The following is a 19,101-nucleotide window of genomic DNA, read 5'->3' as shown; positions in this document are numbered from 1 at the left end:
TGAGTTTCCAGAAGAAAGCCACACAAATAGAACAAAAAAAAAACCTTTAAAAGAAAATTTATAAAAGTGCACAAATTCAAATTCGATTTTCAATAGGTTTTGCTCCAAAATGTCGATTAGCCGATAGGTTTTGATCCGATAATGTCGATTAACCGATAGACTTGTTCCGATAAAGTCGATAAATTACCGAAAATCGGGTACCATAACCAATGCGCTTCCCAACACTGCTACTGCAGGTAAGCGATGTCAATGAGAAACGAAAAACAAAAGTCAAAAATTAATTCGAATAAACATCGAAGTAGCTGTCTTCTTCTAACTTGAAACGACAAACAACTCAAATATATCGAATTAATTATAAAACTGAAATTGACTAAGCGAGTAACAACAACAACATTAACAACATTCACACAAGGAACAACAACACACAATGCAGGAAGCCGCCGAAACCAACGAGACTGAAACAGCAACAACAACAAAACCAATTGAGACAGGCGATGGTGATGGAGATGGAGACATGAAATCCCCTGCTGCTGCAACTGGAGATGGAGGAGCAGCAGCAGCGGCAGTCGATGTTGGTGGCGGCGGCGATGCAGCCGCCTTAGAGATCTCCGAACGTGATGAACTACAATTGTTTGTCCGGGAACTTCATGAGAAGATCGAACACAAACGACAGCTAAGAGAACAGAATTCCAATTTCGAGCTACCCGGCGAGAAGTATTTTGCACGCCTCGACTCGAGTTTGAAGAAGAACACAGCCTATGTCAAGAAATTGAAACTCTTTACGGCCAGCCAATTGGATGCACTGCTGCGAGAGTTATCTGCTTTGAATTTGAGTAAATATATATCGGAAATATGCACTGCTTTGTCCGAGGCCAAGCTCAAGATGGCCGATGTGCCGGCAGTGGTGACATTGGCCTCCAAATTGCACTCGACCTATGCGGATTTCGATAGCCAATTCCTAGAGGCCTGGCAAAAGACGCTCAGTTTGAAGGCCTCCGAGAAGATAGTGAATGCCAGTAAGTTGCGTGTCGATTTGCGTCTATTTGCCGATCTCGTGAGCTCGGGTGTAATACAAATGAAGCCCGGTCTGGCTCAATTGGGCACCGTACTGGTCCAATTGATTGGCCAGGATAAAGATGATCATAGTAATCTATCCATCATACTGTCCTTTTGTCGCCACTGTGGTGAGGAGTATGCCGGCTTGGTGCCCCAAAAGATTATCAATTTGGCCCAGAAATATGGTGTAGAAATACCAAAATCCGATTTTTTACCCAGCGACAAGCAATCGAATTTACGCTCAATGTTGAAAAACTATTTCAAGGCTCTGTGCAAATATGTCCTTGCCGAGCAGTCGGAATTGATGAATATGACAAAGAATATACGTCGCACTATGGAGTGTAAAGGTGAAATATCCACTGAGAAACGTGAGAAATGTCAAATGATGCAATCGAGCTTTGACAAGCTATTAACATCGGCTCAATCGCTATCGGAACTATTGGGTGAACCCTTGCCCGAATTGGCCCAAGAGACGGAAAGCTGTAATCCGGGCACTGTCATTGATAATATGCTAGATAGTGCCACCTTTGGTACTCTAGATCCCTGGGGTGATAGTGAGACGTGTGCCTTCTATACCGATTTACCAGATTTGCGTCAATTTTTGCCGAATTTCTCGGCACCCAAAGTCGATTTGGAGCAGATGGAAGAGCCCAGCGAATTGACCGAAGAGGCCATCGATGCCAATATTGATGCCGATGATTTAAACGATTTAGATGATCCGCCATCGACAGCATCCGATTCAATTATAGAGAAAGAGATCGAGGAGCAGCAACAGCCACAGAAACCCATCAAAATGGGTAATGCTTTAATGGAATTGGGACGGCAACAGTTGCAGAATCAAACGAATCCAACCCAATCGCAATCCCAGATGCGTCAACAATTCGATATATTCCTTGTTAATCTCTTCAATTGTGTCAATAAGGAGCTCATTGATTCGGCGGCCATTGAATTTCTTTTGAATTTCAATACGAAACCACAGCGTAAGAAGCTAACACGTACGATATTTAGTGTACAGCGCACTAGATTGGATATCTTGCCATATCTGTCACGATTCGTGGCCATTATCCATATGTGTAACACGGATGTGGCCAATGATTTGGCCGAATTGCTGCGCAAGGAATTCAAATGGCATATACGCAAGAAGAATCAGTTGAACATCGAGTCGAAGGTGAAAATTGTCCGTTTCATTGGTGAAATGGTGAAATTTGGTCTCTTCAAGAAATTCGATGCATTGGGCTGTTTGAAAATGTTACTACGTGACTTCCAGCATCATCAAATTGAAATGGCCTGCGCCCTGGTGGAGGTCAGTGGTGTCTATCTGTACAATTGCCGGGACTCGCGTCTCCTAATGAATGTCTTTCTCGATCAAATGTTACGCCTGAAAACGGCCACAGCCATGGATTCGCGACATTCGGCACAGATCGAAAGTGTTTTCTACTTGGTTAAGCCACCAGAATCCTCGAAACGTGAACTCCAACCGCGTCCCATAATGCATGAGTATATCAGGCATTTGATATTCGAGGAGCTATGCAAACAGAATGTCGAACGATGCATTAAAATGTTGCGACGCATCAATTGGCAGGATCCAGAGATATGTAGTTATGCCATCAAATGCCTCTCGAAAGCCTATCTATTGCGTTTCCCTTTGGTGCGATGTCTGGCCGATTTGGTATCGGGTCTTAGTTCATATCAACCGCGTGCCGTAACCATTATCATTGATAATGTGTTCGAGGATATTCGCGCTGGCCTCGAAATACATTCGCCAAGGATGTCACAGCGTCGCATTGCGATGGCCAAATATTTGGGTGAAATGTACAATTACAAATTGGTCGAATCCACACATATACTCAATACTCTATATTTGATTATATCGCTGGGTGTGGTGAGAGATCAGAGTATTGTGTCGCCATTGGATCCGCCGGAAAGTCTATTTCGTTTGAAATTGGCCTGCATGCTGCTGGACACCTGTGGACCTTATTTCACCAGCCAAGCGACACGAAAAAAGTAAGTATCACAACAAAAAATTATCATTCGAAAACGGAAAGAGTTATTGAATCAAGAGTACACCCTCAATTATTTGGAGTAGCTTTCTATATTGTATATATCCCTTGATCCTTAAATAGACATAAGCAAGCTCATATTATGATCATATTGATGAGTTGTTTATGACTTTCGATTCCTTTTAGATTAAGCCACGAAATTTTTATGATATATATTTTTTCTTTTCTAATAATTTTTGTTTTTTGTGGCAATTTTGCAAACCGCAAGATTGGATTATTTTTTGGTGTTCTTTCAGCATTATTATTGGTTCAAGAAATCACATCCTGTGTTTACGAAATCGGAAAATACATCAGATTTATTTCCCATACTAGTCGATCATGCCTATCGTGATTGTTTGGCCACCGTGAAGCCCAATTTGAAATTGTACAAAAGTCTGGAGCAGGCCAAAGATGCCATCGATGAGCTGCAAGAGAAATTGTATCCACAATTGAAGAATATCAATAGCAATTCCCAAGATGCATCATTGGCCACCAATAGTGAGGTTAGCGAAGTGGATGAGGCGGTAAGTTGTGTCCATTCGGGATTGGTTTTTCAATTTCTATTGATTTCTATTTCCAACATAATGACAGGCAACTGACGAAGATACGTGCTCATCGAATCATCCACGTGAACGACTGGCGGCCGGCTTGGATGCCGAAAATGCCAACGATTGGACGGAAAATGAAACAGAATTGCCCATAACTCCAGGACCGCCAGAGAAATCCAAAGAGGATCTGGAATTTGAGCAGATGTATGAGAAAATGACAACAGATTCATATCAGGAACGTCTCAAGGAGCCCATAAAGGCCACTGTCAAGGATATACCAGTCCCCATAATGGCGCGTCAAATGAAGAAACCTTACGATCATTTAGCATCATGCAGCAGTCCGAGCAATGCCACACAGATCTCAAAGGCGGAGGGTCCAACGACGACAGCTGGAACAACTGTATCTACTTTGGCTACAGCTGCTGTTCAATCGTCAGATGGAAATTATGAAACTGCGGCGAGTAACATTGCTTCCACATCTTCTGCAAGTGGCGGTAGTGGCGGTGGGGGAGCGGGAATAGGAGCGGGAGCTTCTTCTTCCTCAGGTGCTGTGCAATTTGTGCTTATGGTGCGAGGGAATAAAGGTGGTAAACAGCAATTCAAATCATTTGTAGCGCCATCCGACTCACATTTGGCCATCAATTTGAAATTGCAAGAGCAAAAGATACGCGAGGAAAAGGAGAAAGTGAAACGCCTGACACTCAACATAACCGAACGCATCGAGGAGGAGGATTATCAGGAGTCATTGTTGCCACCGCAGCAGCGTAATTTTAATCAAAGTTATTACCAGAAGCCAAACAAACACAAGTTCAAACATCAGAAGGGTGCACCCGATGCCGATTTGATATTTCATTAACATATGTAGAGAGAAACTTGACTCAGCTTTTGTAATACAAACGATGGATGACAAAGACAATCTGGACATATCCCCTCGCTCCCTCCCACTCGCTCTCACCCAGCATCCTTCTGCAACGATACACCTTTACATTTTCTGTACGGTGTTTTGGCTTGGAAGTCCCATTTTTTTTTTTTTTTCTTAGATAATATTACAAATTCTATCATTAGAGAATATCGTTGAGTAATGAGAACGAACTCTAACTCTCATTTCATTCTCCTTGTCCTATCTAAATTTTTAATACCTCAATACATTATATATATATATGTACATATATATATATATATATCATTGTTATTTTCTATATACATACATATATATATACATACATATACTGTACTTAAGTTGGTTGTTTTTGAGAGCAAATTCATTCGTCTATCCTCTGAATAAAATGTTCACCAACCAAGGCCCGAATCCTTTCTTCCAAGTCATTTGAGCTCAAGTTGCACTAAGGATATATAGTATATATATATATGAATCCATATAAATTGTAAATATATATATATATATATAAAAAAATAAAAATAAAATCGTTTTTTTTTTTTTTAATTGTTTTAAGGCTTCTCATAAATGTTGCCACACACTGTCCGCGCCTGTCTTAGGGTATAATATATAGTTTTAAAAAACACACAAAAAAAAAACAAAGAGCGCCTCAAAACTTGTTTCGAAAACAATAAACATATAAATACAACAACAAAACAGAGAAGTAATAAAAAAAAAAGAGAATAAAACCGTTGAATATATTGTAAAATAAATATTTTATGAAAATATAAGCATTCATTTTTGATTTATCACAGTATGGAAATGAAATATGTATCATGAAATTGGTGGGAGAATGAGAGAGAGAGAGAGAGACACTGAGAGTGTATATATATCTCCTCACTGAGGTCTTTCTTTTCTGACGTCTTAACGTGTCTCTACTAGAGATGATAAGATGTCTAAGCCAAAGGCCAAGGACATATTTCGTGATTTTAATGCCTAATGCCTTTGGTGGCTCCTTTTAAACACGTGTTTATTCCATTAGAAGACTGAGGCAAAAGTCTTTGACAAAGCAAATTCAAGATTTTCCAAGCACTTTTCGATCATATTAACGTTTGGTTCATTTTCTTTTTGTCTCTTCCCCAAGAAGAACCATTTGGCTAAGGGCAAACAAAGCTAATCAATCAAAAGTAATAACAATAATGATATTGACAATATTTTTGTATTTTATGTTTTCTTTTTATTATTATTATTTTCACTAAAATTAGCGTCAAACAGTATTTTTTTTTTTTTGTTTTGTTTCTTTTTCATTATAAATTTTCAGCTTCCACTTTGTTTTTGCTTTGTTAATCAGTAATCAGTACAAATCGCAAAAATATATATATATAAATTTATATATATATTTATATAGTAATATTATTATTTAACTATTAATAATCCATATGATAAGAAAGAAGAAAAAAAGTTACTCAACAGACAAAAAAAAAAAACCAAGAAATTTAGAGAACAATTTTGAGAAAGTTTTTGCAGTTTTTTTTTCGTTTTTGTGTTATAAAAATAAAATACAATAAAAAAAAAAGGTGAAACAAAATCATAAGAAAAAAGCAAAACGCAGTCGCTAGTTGTTTTTTTGTTTTAGAATTAACAATTACAAAAAAAGCTTAAATGTTAATACGCTTAAATAGTAAAAAGTAAAGTTAGATTTTTAGAAGAATAGAAGAAAAACAAAAAACACACACATACATACATTAAAAATCAAAAAAATTATAAAAAATAAAAAAAAAAATTGAAGGAGCATCTAGAGAGAGAGAGAGAGAGAGTTGTGTGAAGTGAGTGGAGGGCAGCAAGTGAAATCTTCTTCTTGTTCATGGACACATTAAATAAATTCTTGGCATTTTTCTTTACCACCCCCGCCTCCCGTCCCATCATACCCGATACATGGGGCTAGGCTATATTGCGTTTGTTTTGGCTCTAACCATCAACGGCCATGCCGCAGTTAGTCCTATTATTCTATAATTTACCCCTGCAATAAAATACACATTTCTGTCAGTTTGAGTCCCAATTTTTAAAGTACGAAAATAGCCGCAACAGTTCGACAATTCGTTACCTAAAACTTACAAAGTATTCCGAAACGTCAAAGTATTCGCTTGAACGGACGGCTAGATAGTTAGAGTTAGTGTTAGTTAGATGGATAGATTAAAGACAGTTTGCCAGGGTTTAGAGTATACAACACATAGGATTAATAAATAAATTCACAAAATAAAAAACACAATTATAATAATACAAAAGACTAAACAAATAAAAAGAAAATCATAAACAAAAAAAAACAAAGATCTCTTAAATTCAAAAGTGGTCACAATTAATATTTAATTAATTTATCGTTCGAAGTAGGTTTTTTTTTGTGTTAATAGACAATTTGTTGTTGTTGTAAGTAACAGGCACAATTCGGTGTACTGCTGTTTTAGTTGTTGTTGTTGGTGGTGGCTTTTGTTGGCTGCATTTGTTGTGCGTGTTGTTTGTAGTTGATTTTCTTGTTATTTAGTTTGGCTTTCTGTTTACACATTTTGGAAGCTTGTATAATAAAGTCTAAAACATACATATATATATATATCAATCGGTTATATATATATATATTGCAAGGCACAATTTGTTTGCTTTTTAAAATGTTGCATATATAAATGTATACATGTAAATATGTGTGTGTTTCTTTTCGGTTTTTCTCTGTATGTATATAATATATAAAATTTGACTTAGTTTAGAACGCGTTTCAATGGCAGTTGACTTTGTTCAAGCATGGGATATATCGTGAATACATAAATAAAGTCTTTATATCCTTTTGTCCCGTTTGTTTTCTTTCGTTTAACTTTTTCTCCTCCTTTTCTCTTCGCTCCTTCTCCATTATCGTGTTTCAACAAAATTCTCTCAACGCGCGCGCACCTAGCAAAAGCAGCTTTTGTTTTTGTTGTTGTTGTTGTTTTGTCGTTTTCGTTTTGGTTGGATACCTCTTAATTGCAGGGGGTGTGGGGTAAAGAGTTTGGGGGGTGCTTTTTATTTTAGGTGGGGGCGGGGGCGGTATTACGGGGCGGCAGGTCCAATCAAATGGCAATAGATAATTATTTTCACTAATGAATTTGTTGTTATTTGTTGCTGTTGTTGTCCTTGGCAGTTTATTTGCCCGCATATATGGGATTCTTGAAGGTGGATGTCGCTTGCTTGTAAATGGGATTCTCACCCTGAAATCAAAAGAAGAGAATATCAAGAAGAAAGAAATTAGTTTCGTTAGATTCGTTTAATGTTACTCGTTATTTTATTACTCGTTACTCGTTAGTTTCAAATTTATGTAATTTTCACAAAATTATCTATTGGAAATCATCTGAATGGTTCATTTAATCTTTTGTCACTCGTTACTCCTTCTCGTTATATTTCAATTTGACTCGTTAGTTTAAAATTTCTGCAATTTGGCGATTGAAAATCGTTTAAGAAAGCTTTTTTTTGTTTTTTTCTTCCTAGTTTGAAGATGTAAACATAATTTTAAAGTTCATTTACTGTCAGTTTATTAGGTAGTCACTCGTTAAGAGTTCTCGTTAGTTCAAAATTTATGCAATTTGGCGAAAATGTTTATTAAATATCATCTAAGTTGTTTATTATCTGACTTTTTAGCCTTCGATAAATGTTTTTTTCTTCTTCTAGTTCTATTTCTACTCGATATTCGTTAGTTTAAAGTTCCTGATTTGTCTCTTTTGTTAATTTTTGTTAATTTAGAAATGTAAAAACATTTTTAAAGTTAGTTATTATTAACATCTATACACTTACCGTATCCCATTTGGCATTCATGCGTTCCTTCTCGAATCGCGCAAATTCGCGACGATCGTGAATGGTGGTTAGAAGCTTCCAGAGCAGCAATATGGCAAGACCCACCAGAACAATGGCGGCTATAACACCCAAAATGATGCCCAACATAAAAACTTTCGGTGGGCATTCCTTCTTCTCTTGGGCATGAACCACGAGTTCACCCTGTTCGCTGTATTTGAAGGTGAATTTGCAATCATCCTCATCGAAGAACACACACAATTGCTCATCCTTTGTCTCATCGATTTTCACAACTTCGACTCCCACTGGGGTGAAGGTGGTGCAATTTTTGGCACAATCATCGCCATTCTTTAGCTCGCCGGTGTAATACATTTGACATTGGACACAGTCTTTGAGCTCGTGACAACGTCCCGAGCATGTTGGGCACTTCTCGCAATAGCGTCCCGAATAGCGACCCTCGTCCGTGGATTTACATTTGCAGACACCGCACTCGCATGTGCCATGACCCGAACACAATTCACCACCAGTGGGCGGCATGCAGGTATCATTCGAAGCCTGGCAATCGCAACTGGAGCCTGTCCAGCCGGGTTTGCAAACACAACGACCACACTCACAGGTGCCGTGATCAGAGCCCGAGCACAATTGATTCTTATTCCGTTCACAGCTGAAATTCTCACATTCGCAATATTTTCCAGAGATCACTTCGTCGGGATTTGTGCGCTTGAAGCAGTCGCAGGCACCGCACACACAATTGCCACGTCCACTGCAATCGACATTCGTTGTGTTGTCCGCACGGCAGGAGGAATCGTTTATTGCCCCAGAGCCCATATCGGAGACGGAGCATTCGCAAGTGTTGCCGAAATGCGGTTCATCGCACTTACAGATGCCGCACATTTCTGTGCCAAAGCCGCTGCAACGATTCGAGTTCTTGACATAACCTTTCGAGCCAGGATATTCACAGGGACAGGAGCAAAGCATTTCCAAATCGATAACCATACTCTCATTGATGCCAACGGGATAGATCTGAATCACTTGATTCCAGTCTTTCCTCTTTGGTGGACACTTGAGAACTTGAATCTGAGCGGTGAAGCTAACCATGTTGCCCACTTTGAGGCCACTACATTTGGAGGTCTTGATTTCGGGTCCACCATTCAGGCAAGATGAGAAATATGTGATTTTCACATCACCTGTTGCATTATCCTTCATCTCCACCGATGATGAGATTTTCTAATAACGGGAAATCAAATGATTAATTTACTAAAACAGGCGCTGATTGATTAGTTGGAACTTACGCCATATTCTTCGCGTACCAAATCCACCACATTGGATGAATCATTCGATAGAATGGCACTCGATGAACCCTCAATATGTCCCGATAGTTTCTTATATACCGAATGTTGATTGGCAGTCACAGCGAATATGATATTGATGGCATTCTGTTTGACCTTTTGATTGATTTGCGAAATACTCGGATAATCCTGAATGGTCGAATGTGTATACTGGCCACGTGGATCCAAATGGCATTCGCCATCGTTCGGTGCAATCACACCACCCAATTTACCATCGCCGGCATAATGGAAGCCAGCATCTGTGGAGAAGACCAACAGACGACGGGCCTGTTCGCGCCATCCAACCTGTTGACGGCAAGCAATCGCCTGCATAATGGCATCGAAACCACCTTCGGGAGCATCCAAGTTACCAGATACAGTAGCATTGCCTACCTCACTCTGGGCAAACGAGCGATCGAAGGGAGGGATAGACAAACAAAGCGATTAGATGGACTAAATCAAATAAATGTTTATATGTATTAAGAACACACAAAAATGGCATGCAAGTGGAGGGCAATTCCCTTTTTCTTATTTCGGATTAATGAGAGATGTTAGTTAGGAAGAGGGAGAAAGAGAGATAGAGAGAAAGCTGGGTCACACATTCTTCAAGTTTTGGATTTAGTTTGGTTAGACTAAGCAATTTAAGTAACATTTGTTTAAAAATTAAGTCACAATTCTTAAGAAAATTTGTCTAAAGGGAGATTTTGCCAAAAGCCACTGCCTACTTTTAGGCGCCAGTGCCAATAAAATGTCCCTTCAACAGAAATTCTTAAGATATACAAAAATTGTAAAAACTTTAACCACTTTTAAGCCATTATAAAAAAGGTTAAACAATTATTGAGGATTAAAGGTTCTTTTTAAAAAACTTTTGAGACATTTCTTGACTAAAAATATATAAAATTAACAACATTTTTGTTTCAAATCTACGAGAAGTTTGTATTCTGGCTCAAAACACTACAAGATTTATGACCTAAATAGTTCTACTAGTCTAAAATTAACAGTATCTAAGTATCAATAAGAAGAAAAGTGTTCAATTTTCTTTCTTAAGTAGAAATTTGCTTAAAATTTGAAAGATATTTGATAAGAAAAATTCGAGGAAAAACAAATCTTTTAGGATATTTATACGTCTTATGGCTGTAAGACTAACAATATTTCATTATTTCAAGGATATTCGATTAGAAATCATAAAAACATACATAGGTCTTCCATATTGCCTAGAGAGATGGTAAATTAGTTTACAGAAAGAAGAAACTATCTGTCATTGTTATAAGGTAGCTAATATTTTGAATCAGTTATTTGTTTTTTAACGAATTTGGCTAAAAAACAATTGGGCCAATCAATTAGAAACTGTTCTCTCATTTAGTTTTGATTTCTAGGCCAAATGAACAACAAAACTGCTACCAGTTGGAGGACTTGTCCTCATATCTAAAGATTAGACAGAGAGAGAGAGAGAGTTTTAACTAAAACTGCAAACAATTCATTTGATAAGTTATCAGCAAACATTTTTGAAGGTTCTCTTTCTGACTAAATTGTGACTCAAATTATCAAAAAAAATAATACATATGTACATACATACGACGAGTTAATCACTCGCAAGTATTTATGTAGAAAATGAAGAAATGTGTGCCTGGGAATTGTAAAGGAAATATTAGTGAGGGAAATTGAATAGATATTTGATTAGTAAGTAAAAGCATGCAAAGAGGCAATACGATAAACACTTAAAGCATGCAACATGCAACATGCAGCAAGCAATAGCCGCATAACCAACATAAAAAACAACATAAAAGCAGTGAAGAAGAAATTAATAAACAAATTTTTAACAAGCCAAAAAAAGAAAATAGAAAATAAAAGAATTGAACTTGGTAATTGTTTAGTGTTTGTTTTTAATGGGTTATGGGTTTTCCATTCTTTTTTGGGCCATGACAACAAACACTTACAGAGAATCTATATGTGTCCCTGCTCAAGCCCATGATGTTACGATAGCCATAGGGAGCATCGCATTTAGGACAAGGCTCCACCAGACTAAAATTTTGGATTTTGTATCGATATTGCGAGCGATCGATCAACAAGCAACAAGCAACAATTTTCAGTTTTTATTACCAGATTATACAGGCCAGATAGATATATAATATTTTGTATATATATATATATAATAAGGTGACATAGTGTGACAAAGTGATAAGAAAATAAATGAGAGAGAGAGAAAAAAAAAACAGACAGAAAAAGAAAAAGAGAAACACAAAAATAATAATAATAAAAAAAAATCATAATTGTAATTATATGTAGATATATATATATATATATATATATATAAATATATAAAAAATATATATATATATAAAAATTAAGATTCACGACATATATATAAGAAAAAAGTGACAGAGAGAGAGAGAGAGACAGAGTGCAACATATAGTAGACATATATAATTACGATATAGATATATTTATATATACTAATCACCCAATCAATAATGATTTCAAAAATAAACATAAACATTCAAATGTTAAAAACAATTTCAATAGATATTACTTAAATGATCAATTAAAATGTTAACAAAAAAAAAAATGTAAAACATTTCATAAGTTGTTTAAACTTAAATGTTAACAAAAACATTTTTTTAAACGTTTTTCCTGTTTTTAAAATAAGATTTTCAATAGGTTTTATAGCATTTAGATCATTTCATATGATTTAGATAAATAATATTATCAACCACATAAAGTAATTTGACTTTTGAAAACTGCAGGCTTCATTTTAGAAGTGACCTAAGAGTTTTAGAACAACTAAAGATTTGATTTTTAACAAGTTTACTACATAAAAAAAAAAGGTTTATAGCATTAAGATCATTTTTCATCAACTATGTAAGGAGATTCGATCTTTCCTTTCATTTTAAGAGTGATCTAAACGATTTAGATCGATATCAAATATGATTTTCAATAAGCCCTTTACATTATAGCAAACGTATGTATCTACATATATCGCATTTAGATCATATGAAATTACTTATTGTTAGATCATTTTGCTTTTGAACTATATCAAGATTAAAGGTAATCTAAGTGATTTAGAGATTTTGCAATATAAACTGTTCTAAAGGATTTAGATCATTTGTCTTTGGAGCTATATCTTATGTATGCATATATATCGCTTTTGAACTAAAAGATTAAGAGATTTTGCAATATAAACTGTTCTAAAGGATTTAGATCCACTTAACTCTGTAGTACTAAAATTTAGTTTGAGACCCTTGCCTTTCATAAGAACTGATACTTGAACTAAATAACTTTAGAACACGACTTTTGCCTTTAAATAAATGTTTATGCCTATTTTTGGATTGAATTGAGTTAATGTTAAAGCTTACAACACTCGTACGTAGACTGATTGAAATGCTTATGATATATAATTGATTGATTTTAAAAGAATAAATACATTGATAATATAAATAATGATTAAAAGATAATGTATGGATACAACAGATATACAAAAGAATATAATGATTATGCATATGTATGTGTGTGGGTGTGTGTGTGTAGATAAAATATACCAAACAACATTGAGCATATATACGTGAAAAGAAAATGTGAGAAAAACAGAGACAGAGAGAGATATAGAGAGTGAGGGGGGAGAGCCACAAAAGGAAGGAATATACATGGATAAAGGTGCTTTTACAATTATTACTAATATGATTATTGATTGATTGATTGATTGAAATTATTAATTGACTCTTACAGAAAAGCTTTGGGTATTATTGCTCAGGGGCAAGTGATTGCGGTAACCATAGGGAGCCATACAACCAGTACAAGGACTCTCGAGCCTAAACACACAAAATTATATATATTTAAATATATATGTATATACATATAAATATATTTAAATGTCATATAAAATTGTATGCATAATTTGGTTGTATTGTTGTTGTTGATTGATTGGTTGTGGTTGGTGAACACGGTGTCGAGTTTTATCGTTGTAATTTGGAATTAAATAATATCAGTTAGTTATAAGGTAAAGATAGTCAAAAAAAAAATGAATAAATAAATACATAAATACAAATATATATTTGTTTAAATGATCAAACAATTAACATAATTCTATGTGAAGGAGGAGTATGATGAGAGCTTTGAGATTCAGTTTATTTTTGTATTTTATTTTATTTAATTATTAGAGCCAATGATGGTAAAAAGCGTTAGACAAAATTTGTTCGTTAGATTTTGTTCTTTTTTTTTTTTTGTTGTTTTTGATTTCGTTTTATGAGATGTTTGTCCATGGAATTATTAATACTAATTATTCAGCTGCATCCATTCATCATCATTAGCAAGAAGCCTAACACTAAATAATGAATAATTTCGTAGAATCAAAGTCTTATTCACTTTCAAATTGTTGTATTGTTTTCTTATCTCTGTCAATCGATTAGGCGCTAACTTAATTCGCTTAATATTATTATAACCATTATTAATAGGAACAAATGTTACTCACTTTTTGGGAATGGTTGAGACATAGGGCATTAGAACTTTATCGACAAATGAACCGAAACCCAAACGGAAATTCGATGTAATGGCACGCATGGTTTCGGCCAATGTGTTGCCCAATGTGGATAGTTTTTGTTTGTCGTCCTCCATGGATTTGGACAAGTCCATCAAGTAGTAAAGATCGACAGGATAATCCTGAGCCTGTGAATAGCTCACCTTTAGATTATGCACTTGATCTGTAAAATGAAACGAATTTTCGAATTATAAACGATTCCATGAAGGGATTGCTTATTTTAGTTAGTTTCGACTTACTGATACGCAATTGAAGTTTAACACGCTGTGGCTTAATCTGGACTATTTCACCGCCAGCAGCCGCAAAGCCAGCTGAGCTGCTTGATGATCCGCTGGCGCTGCTACTACCGCCACTATACGAAGACGATGACGATGAGGAGCCCCCCCGATGCCGCATAGGAGCCCGACGCTGAACTCTGCTGGCGATAGCTACCCTCATAGGAGCCGCCGGCTATCGATTGACCGCCAGACCAGGCTTCACCGCCGCTGGCCAATGTCAGATTACGATTGATCAATATATGCTCCGATGTGTCGGGATTCCAGACAAACTCCTCGGGACATGTTATTGGCGATGTGTGCTGGAAACAACGCGGCCGATCACCATAATCCGGTTTCATGCACCAGGCACAGCTTTGGGTCTGTATGCACTCATGGCAGGTTGGTTTATTAACGCATGGATTTTGCACCAATTTGCCAGCCAATTGGCCATTGACCAGATTTGTGTTTATCAAACTGCTGACCACACAAAGTAATATGGTCAGATGTAACATTTTGTGAACGATCTGCTGGTTCTCTTTCTTTCTTTCTATATCTATGTCTATATATATATATATATCTCCTTCTATTTCGCTCCCTTGGCGGTGCGATGATCAATTTGGGATGGGGGGGACTTTCGTGTGGGGAAGGTGCGTGAAACTGTCAAGATAAATAGGTAAAAGTTTATAAAATTTCATAAAGTTTAATAATTAAATTCATTGCTATTAAAAGTAAAAACGTAATATTTGAGTATCGTAAAGATATTTATTCGCACTAAAATTATTATTTAATATAATTTCTTGAGACTCTCTCCCATATTGTTTGCCCTCAAAGGCCTCCTCCCCCCTCACCTTTCAAGTGCTTTCAAATATGGAATAGTTTTTTTTCCCCCTATTGAAATTGATATTCAATTTTTAAATGACACTGAATATAAATGAATTGAATGAATGATTCTGCTGACAGTGAATGAGGTGAAGGAGAAATTGGAGAGAGAGAGAGAGAGAGAGAGATTGATCATATAAAAATTGCTATTGATTCACTCTCAAATAATATTGTATGATAATGTCAATTCTAAATTTTGCAAAATATTTGCCATTGAGTCACGTTTTAGTCATAAGTAAATTCGACAGTCATTTAGACATTTTTAAGTAATTCTTATTTTTAATCAACAGTTTTTTGTTTTTTCTTTTTATCCAAATCATTCATTTTGGAAATTCCATGGGATTGAGATATATACATATATACATATTTTTATCAATTCAAGTACAGTGAATACTCTGGTTGAAGAAGCACATGGAGTAAGTGTTTAGTTTACTTTCATTGGCTGGGGACGGTCTCCGTCATCGTCATGATTATCAGCATCAACAGTGACGGATTTACCCATAATTCGGATAACGTATACGCACGGTGTGACAGTTAAACAAATTATGTTTACCATAATACTTGCGGCTCTTAATGTAATTGATTGTTAATAATAGCAAATTTGTCTTATTTACATTTTGTCTTATATACAATTTTTCTGGTTTTGATGCCCAATCCCGCAGGGCCTACTATAATCTTAGGGGTAAGTCCGCCACTGATCATCATCAACAAATAGCGCAAACATCTGTGTTTCAGGTTTTGTTTTTGTTTTTCTTTGCTTTTCTTTTTGTATTTTTGCTGCTGTTTGTCTCAATGTTTAATTTTACTTCTCTCCCTCTCTCTCTCTCTCTCTTTCTCACTAGGCTGTTTTGTTGTACAATCATCGTTGTTTCGTATGAAATGAACATCAAGTTGGCAGATGACTCATATTTTTTTCTTTGACAGGCCTTAAGCAAAGGTGGCAAATAAAACACACACACACACACACGCACACACAAAATCAACAACTACATATATGTATATCTATATCTATAGATTATATATTTTTTCATGGGTGGAGCATTATTGACCATCTCTAATACCCCGTCAGTTTTCTGCCTTAGTATTTTGGTCTCCATTTAAAAATTAATTTAATTCAAATAAACTTTTCTTTGAATGGGACTTTTCTGTGTCTGTCCGTGAAAGTATTCACTGTAGTAAGTTCTATATAGAGGAAAATGTGGAAAATCTTCGGGTTTTTTCAATTTCATTCAAATTGACGTAGGACGAAAACTTGTTGAGAGAGAGAGAGAGAGAGAGGGAGGAAGAATGAGTGGGAGAGTCACACCCGTGGTTTTTTTTTTCTCTCCCTTTCTGTTTTCGGTTAGGAACAGGACGGTAAACAAAGGCCATTCGACTTGGCCTGGGTGTGTGGAAATCAAGAACAACAAAGACTTCTCCTTGTTAAGGCACCCTCGCCCCATCAATGAGGGTAGAGAATCGAACCCCTCGCTCTACATTTCTGCAAATCCCCCTCCGGGGAGCTTAGTCATGGCGTGTCTCAAGTGTTGAACGTCGTCGTCATCAACCTCTTCCGCTAACGATTCATTCGTTCATTGTCATTTAGTGATTATTCATAAACAATATAAAAAATATGGAATCATTCATTTACTAAAAAAAAAAAAGGTTTTTTCTGCCCTCCTAACTGATTTTACTAGTGACAAAAGCTAAACAAGTTTGGCTCTTGTTGTTTGTTCAGTGACTAGAGCGCCCGACCTCCTTTTCCCTAGATCCATCCATGAAATCAACAGCTTTACGTCACTTAAAAACGTTTCTACTCCTCCATCCACCACCCTGCATAAGTGAAGTGTGCGGCATGCAATTGCTTTCAAGACAAAAGATCTGATCCAACCAAAATTATGATTCCTTTTTGTTTTTGCCCCAGAGGGCAGAAAACTCTGAACGAATGCTAAAGACTGAACATATACAAACAAACATCTGTGTATGAATCAATGAATTTGAAGTCTAAATATAACAACCCACGCGTTGTAGGTACATATATGTATGTATGTACATACATATATATTTTGGATTGGAGTAAAGTGTGGCACAAACAGATGCAGCTTGCTGGGGGCGCCACAAACCAAAATCAACTAATGAAAGGCATAAGTCCAGAGATCTGCTTAAGAATTCATCCATTGAGGTTTCACTGTGAGACTTTCAAATGATTTGGCTGGCCCTGTCGCTGCTTTTCTGCCCCCCATCATGGGTTTCCACTGTAGCATTTTTGGCCTCGCAATTTGGAACGCCCACAAAACCAGCATCTGCTGCTGCGCTACATAATCTCAAATACATACGAAACGCAATCTGTGGGCGTACTAGTTTCCCTCCGCGAACTAGAAAACGAAAAAGACAAACCAGGCAAGGCGAAGCAAAGACATTTCAAACGGAGGAGTCTCTTTCCAGTGATTCGAATAAGACTCCTTTTTCATGACACCCAATGGGAAATGGGAACAAAGCGAAGCGCGCGAATTGAAATTGTAAATGGGGGCAATGGAGAGACAGGGACAGAAGATATTATCAGCAAAAAAATAAATAAATAATGAAAAAGAGAGGAAAATAAATTGTGGCAGTTATTTGATGATCGTCAACTTTTTTAAACAACAGCGTGAGGTGACTGAGGGAGGGGGCGGGTGGGATGTTGTACTTCTTGTTGTTTCTCTTCTGTTTAAACTTAACAAACAGACAGGCACACACACACAAATACGCCGTTGGATGACTGCTTGTTTGTTGTGTGAGTGTGTGTATGTGAGCGTGTGTGTCGTCATTGGGATGGAATGAAATCATCAAAGAGCGCGGAGCACAATCTGTTCGGCAATTCGAACGTTTTTATGGTCATTTCCTATTTTACTTGTTTTTCTTTTTTTTTTTTTTGGTTTTTGTTGGTCAAATTGCAGGGAGAATTTTATTGAATTCTTACGTAATTTCACTTTAATACAGTTATTTCACCCACACTCTAACACTTGATAACACTGACTTCAAGAAGTTTCACAGTTTTCTTTATAAAATTATCGAAATAAAATCCATCAGGGGCGGGTGTGTTGTGCTCGTTTTTCTTCTGCCTCTGTTTGTCTTCTTCTTCTTTTTTTCTTTCACATTCTTCTTATTTTGATATGCAGGCACACTTGTGGAGTAGCCACACACACACACACACACACACAACTCGCTCACTCGCATTGAGGGAGAGAGAGCCTAACTCACACACAGTTCTGTTATTCTTGCACTTTGGCTTTATGAAGTTTTTATTTTCTTTTTGTTTTAGCAACATATAAAAACTTAACCAATACATAAATATATATATCTTTATATAGATAGATACATATATATATACACATTGAAAAAATGATAGATAATTTAAAATTGATAAACGAACTTCCTAGGCATTGCAACCTTTTGCCTTTTTAAACACACAAACACACACGTTTCTGATTTAAATTATGCGAATATTTAAATCCTTTTATATTGTCAAAAAAAAAAAAGTGGAAAATAATTCAACAATTTGTTGCATTACTTCGTTAATAATTTTACGCTAACAAAAACACATCCGCTCACCTTGCAAGCAAAAATAACAATAACAACGGTCACACTTTTGGTGGCATATATTACCTCATATAATGGAAATACCAAAATAGGGGCAAAATAGTCGCACACTAAGAAATCCCGCAAAATATCGATAGACAACGATATTTCTTTGAGCATGGTTGCAACACTACCCAGTGCAGCGTTGCCATATGAGCAAAGATAATCGCATATTTACGAAT

At 36.3% G+C, this 19,101-nt stretch overlaps 2 protein-coding genes across 2 annotated transcripts; one reads left to right on the top strand and one right to left on the bottom strand.

Annotated features, from left to right (window-relative positions):
• Positions 1-225: 225 nt before the first annotated feature.
• Upf2 (UPF2 regulator of nonsense mediated mRNA decay) lies at positions 226-5,311 on the top strand. Its single transcript, XM_068302792.1, has 3 exons — positions 226-3,060; positions 3,325-3,619; positions 3,687-5,311. The coding sequence occupies exons 1-3, from the start codon at positions 428-430 to the stop codon at positions 4,497-4,499; spliced, it is 3,741 nt and encodes a 1,246-aa protein (XP_068158893.1). The 5' UTR covers positions 226-427; the 3' UTR covers positions 4,500-5,311.
• A 1,543-nt stretch (positions 5,312-6,854) lies between these two features.
• mys (myospheroid) lies at positions 6,855-18,420 on the bottom strand. Its single transcript, XM_068302056.1, is given in 8 exon segments — positions 6,855-7,750; positions 8,331-9,554; positions 9,620-10,054; positions 11,593-11,677; positions 14,121-14,349; positions 14,426-14,565; positions 14,567-15,100; positions 18,261-18,420. Coding segments are annotated over 7 exon segments (2,568 nt in total). The 5' UTR covers positions 14,956-15,100; positions 18,261-18,420; the 3' UTR covers positions 6,855-7,684.
• Positions 18,421-19,101: the final 681 nt, after the last annotated feature.

Source organism: Drosophila tropicalis, unplaced genomic scaffold (assembly GCF_018151085.1).
Source record: "Drosophila tropicalis isolate 14030-0801.00 unplaced genomic scaffold, ASM1815108v1 contig_158, whole genome shotgun sequence".
NCBI lineage: Eukaryota > Metazoa > Arthropoda > Insecta > Diptera > Drosophilidae > Drosophila > Drosophila tropicalis.
This window is presented reverse-complemented; position numbering and strand designations above follow the sequence as displayed.

Bases quoted from the DNA above. Each gene is read 5' to 3' on its own strand.
- Upf2 (XM_068302792.1), top strand. From the start codon at position 428: ATGCAGGAAGCCGCCGAAACCAACGAGACTGAAACAGCAACAACAACA. The intron at 3,061-3,324 runs GTAAGTATCACA...GCAAACCGCAAG, and splicing joins AGCCAAGCGACACGAAAAAA to ATTGGATTATTTTTTGGTGT. The intron at 3,620-3,686 runs GTAAGTTGTGTC...ACATAATGACAG, and splicing joins TTAGCGAAGTGGATGAGGCG to GCAACTGACGAAGATACGTG.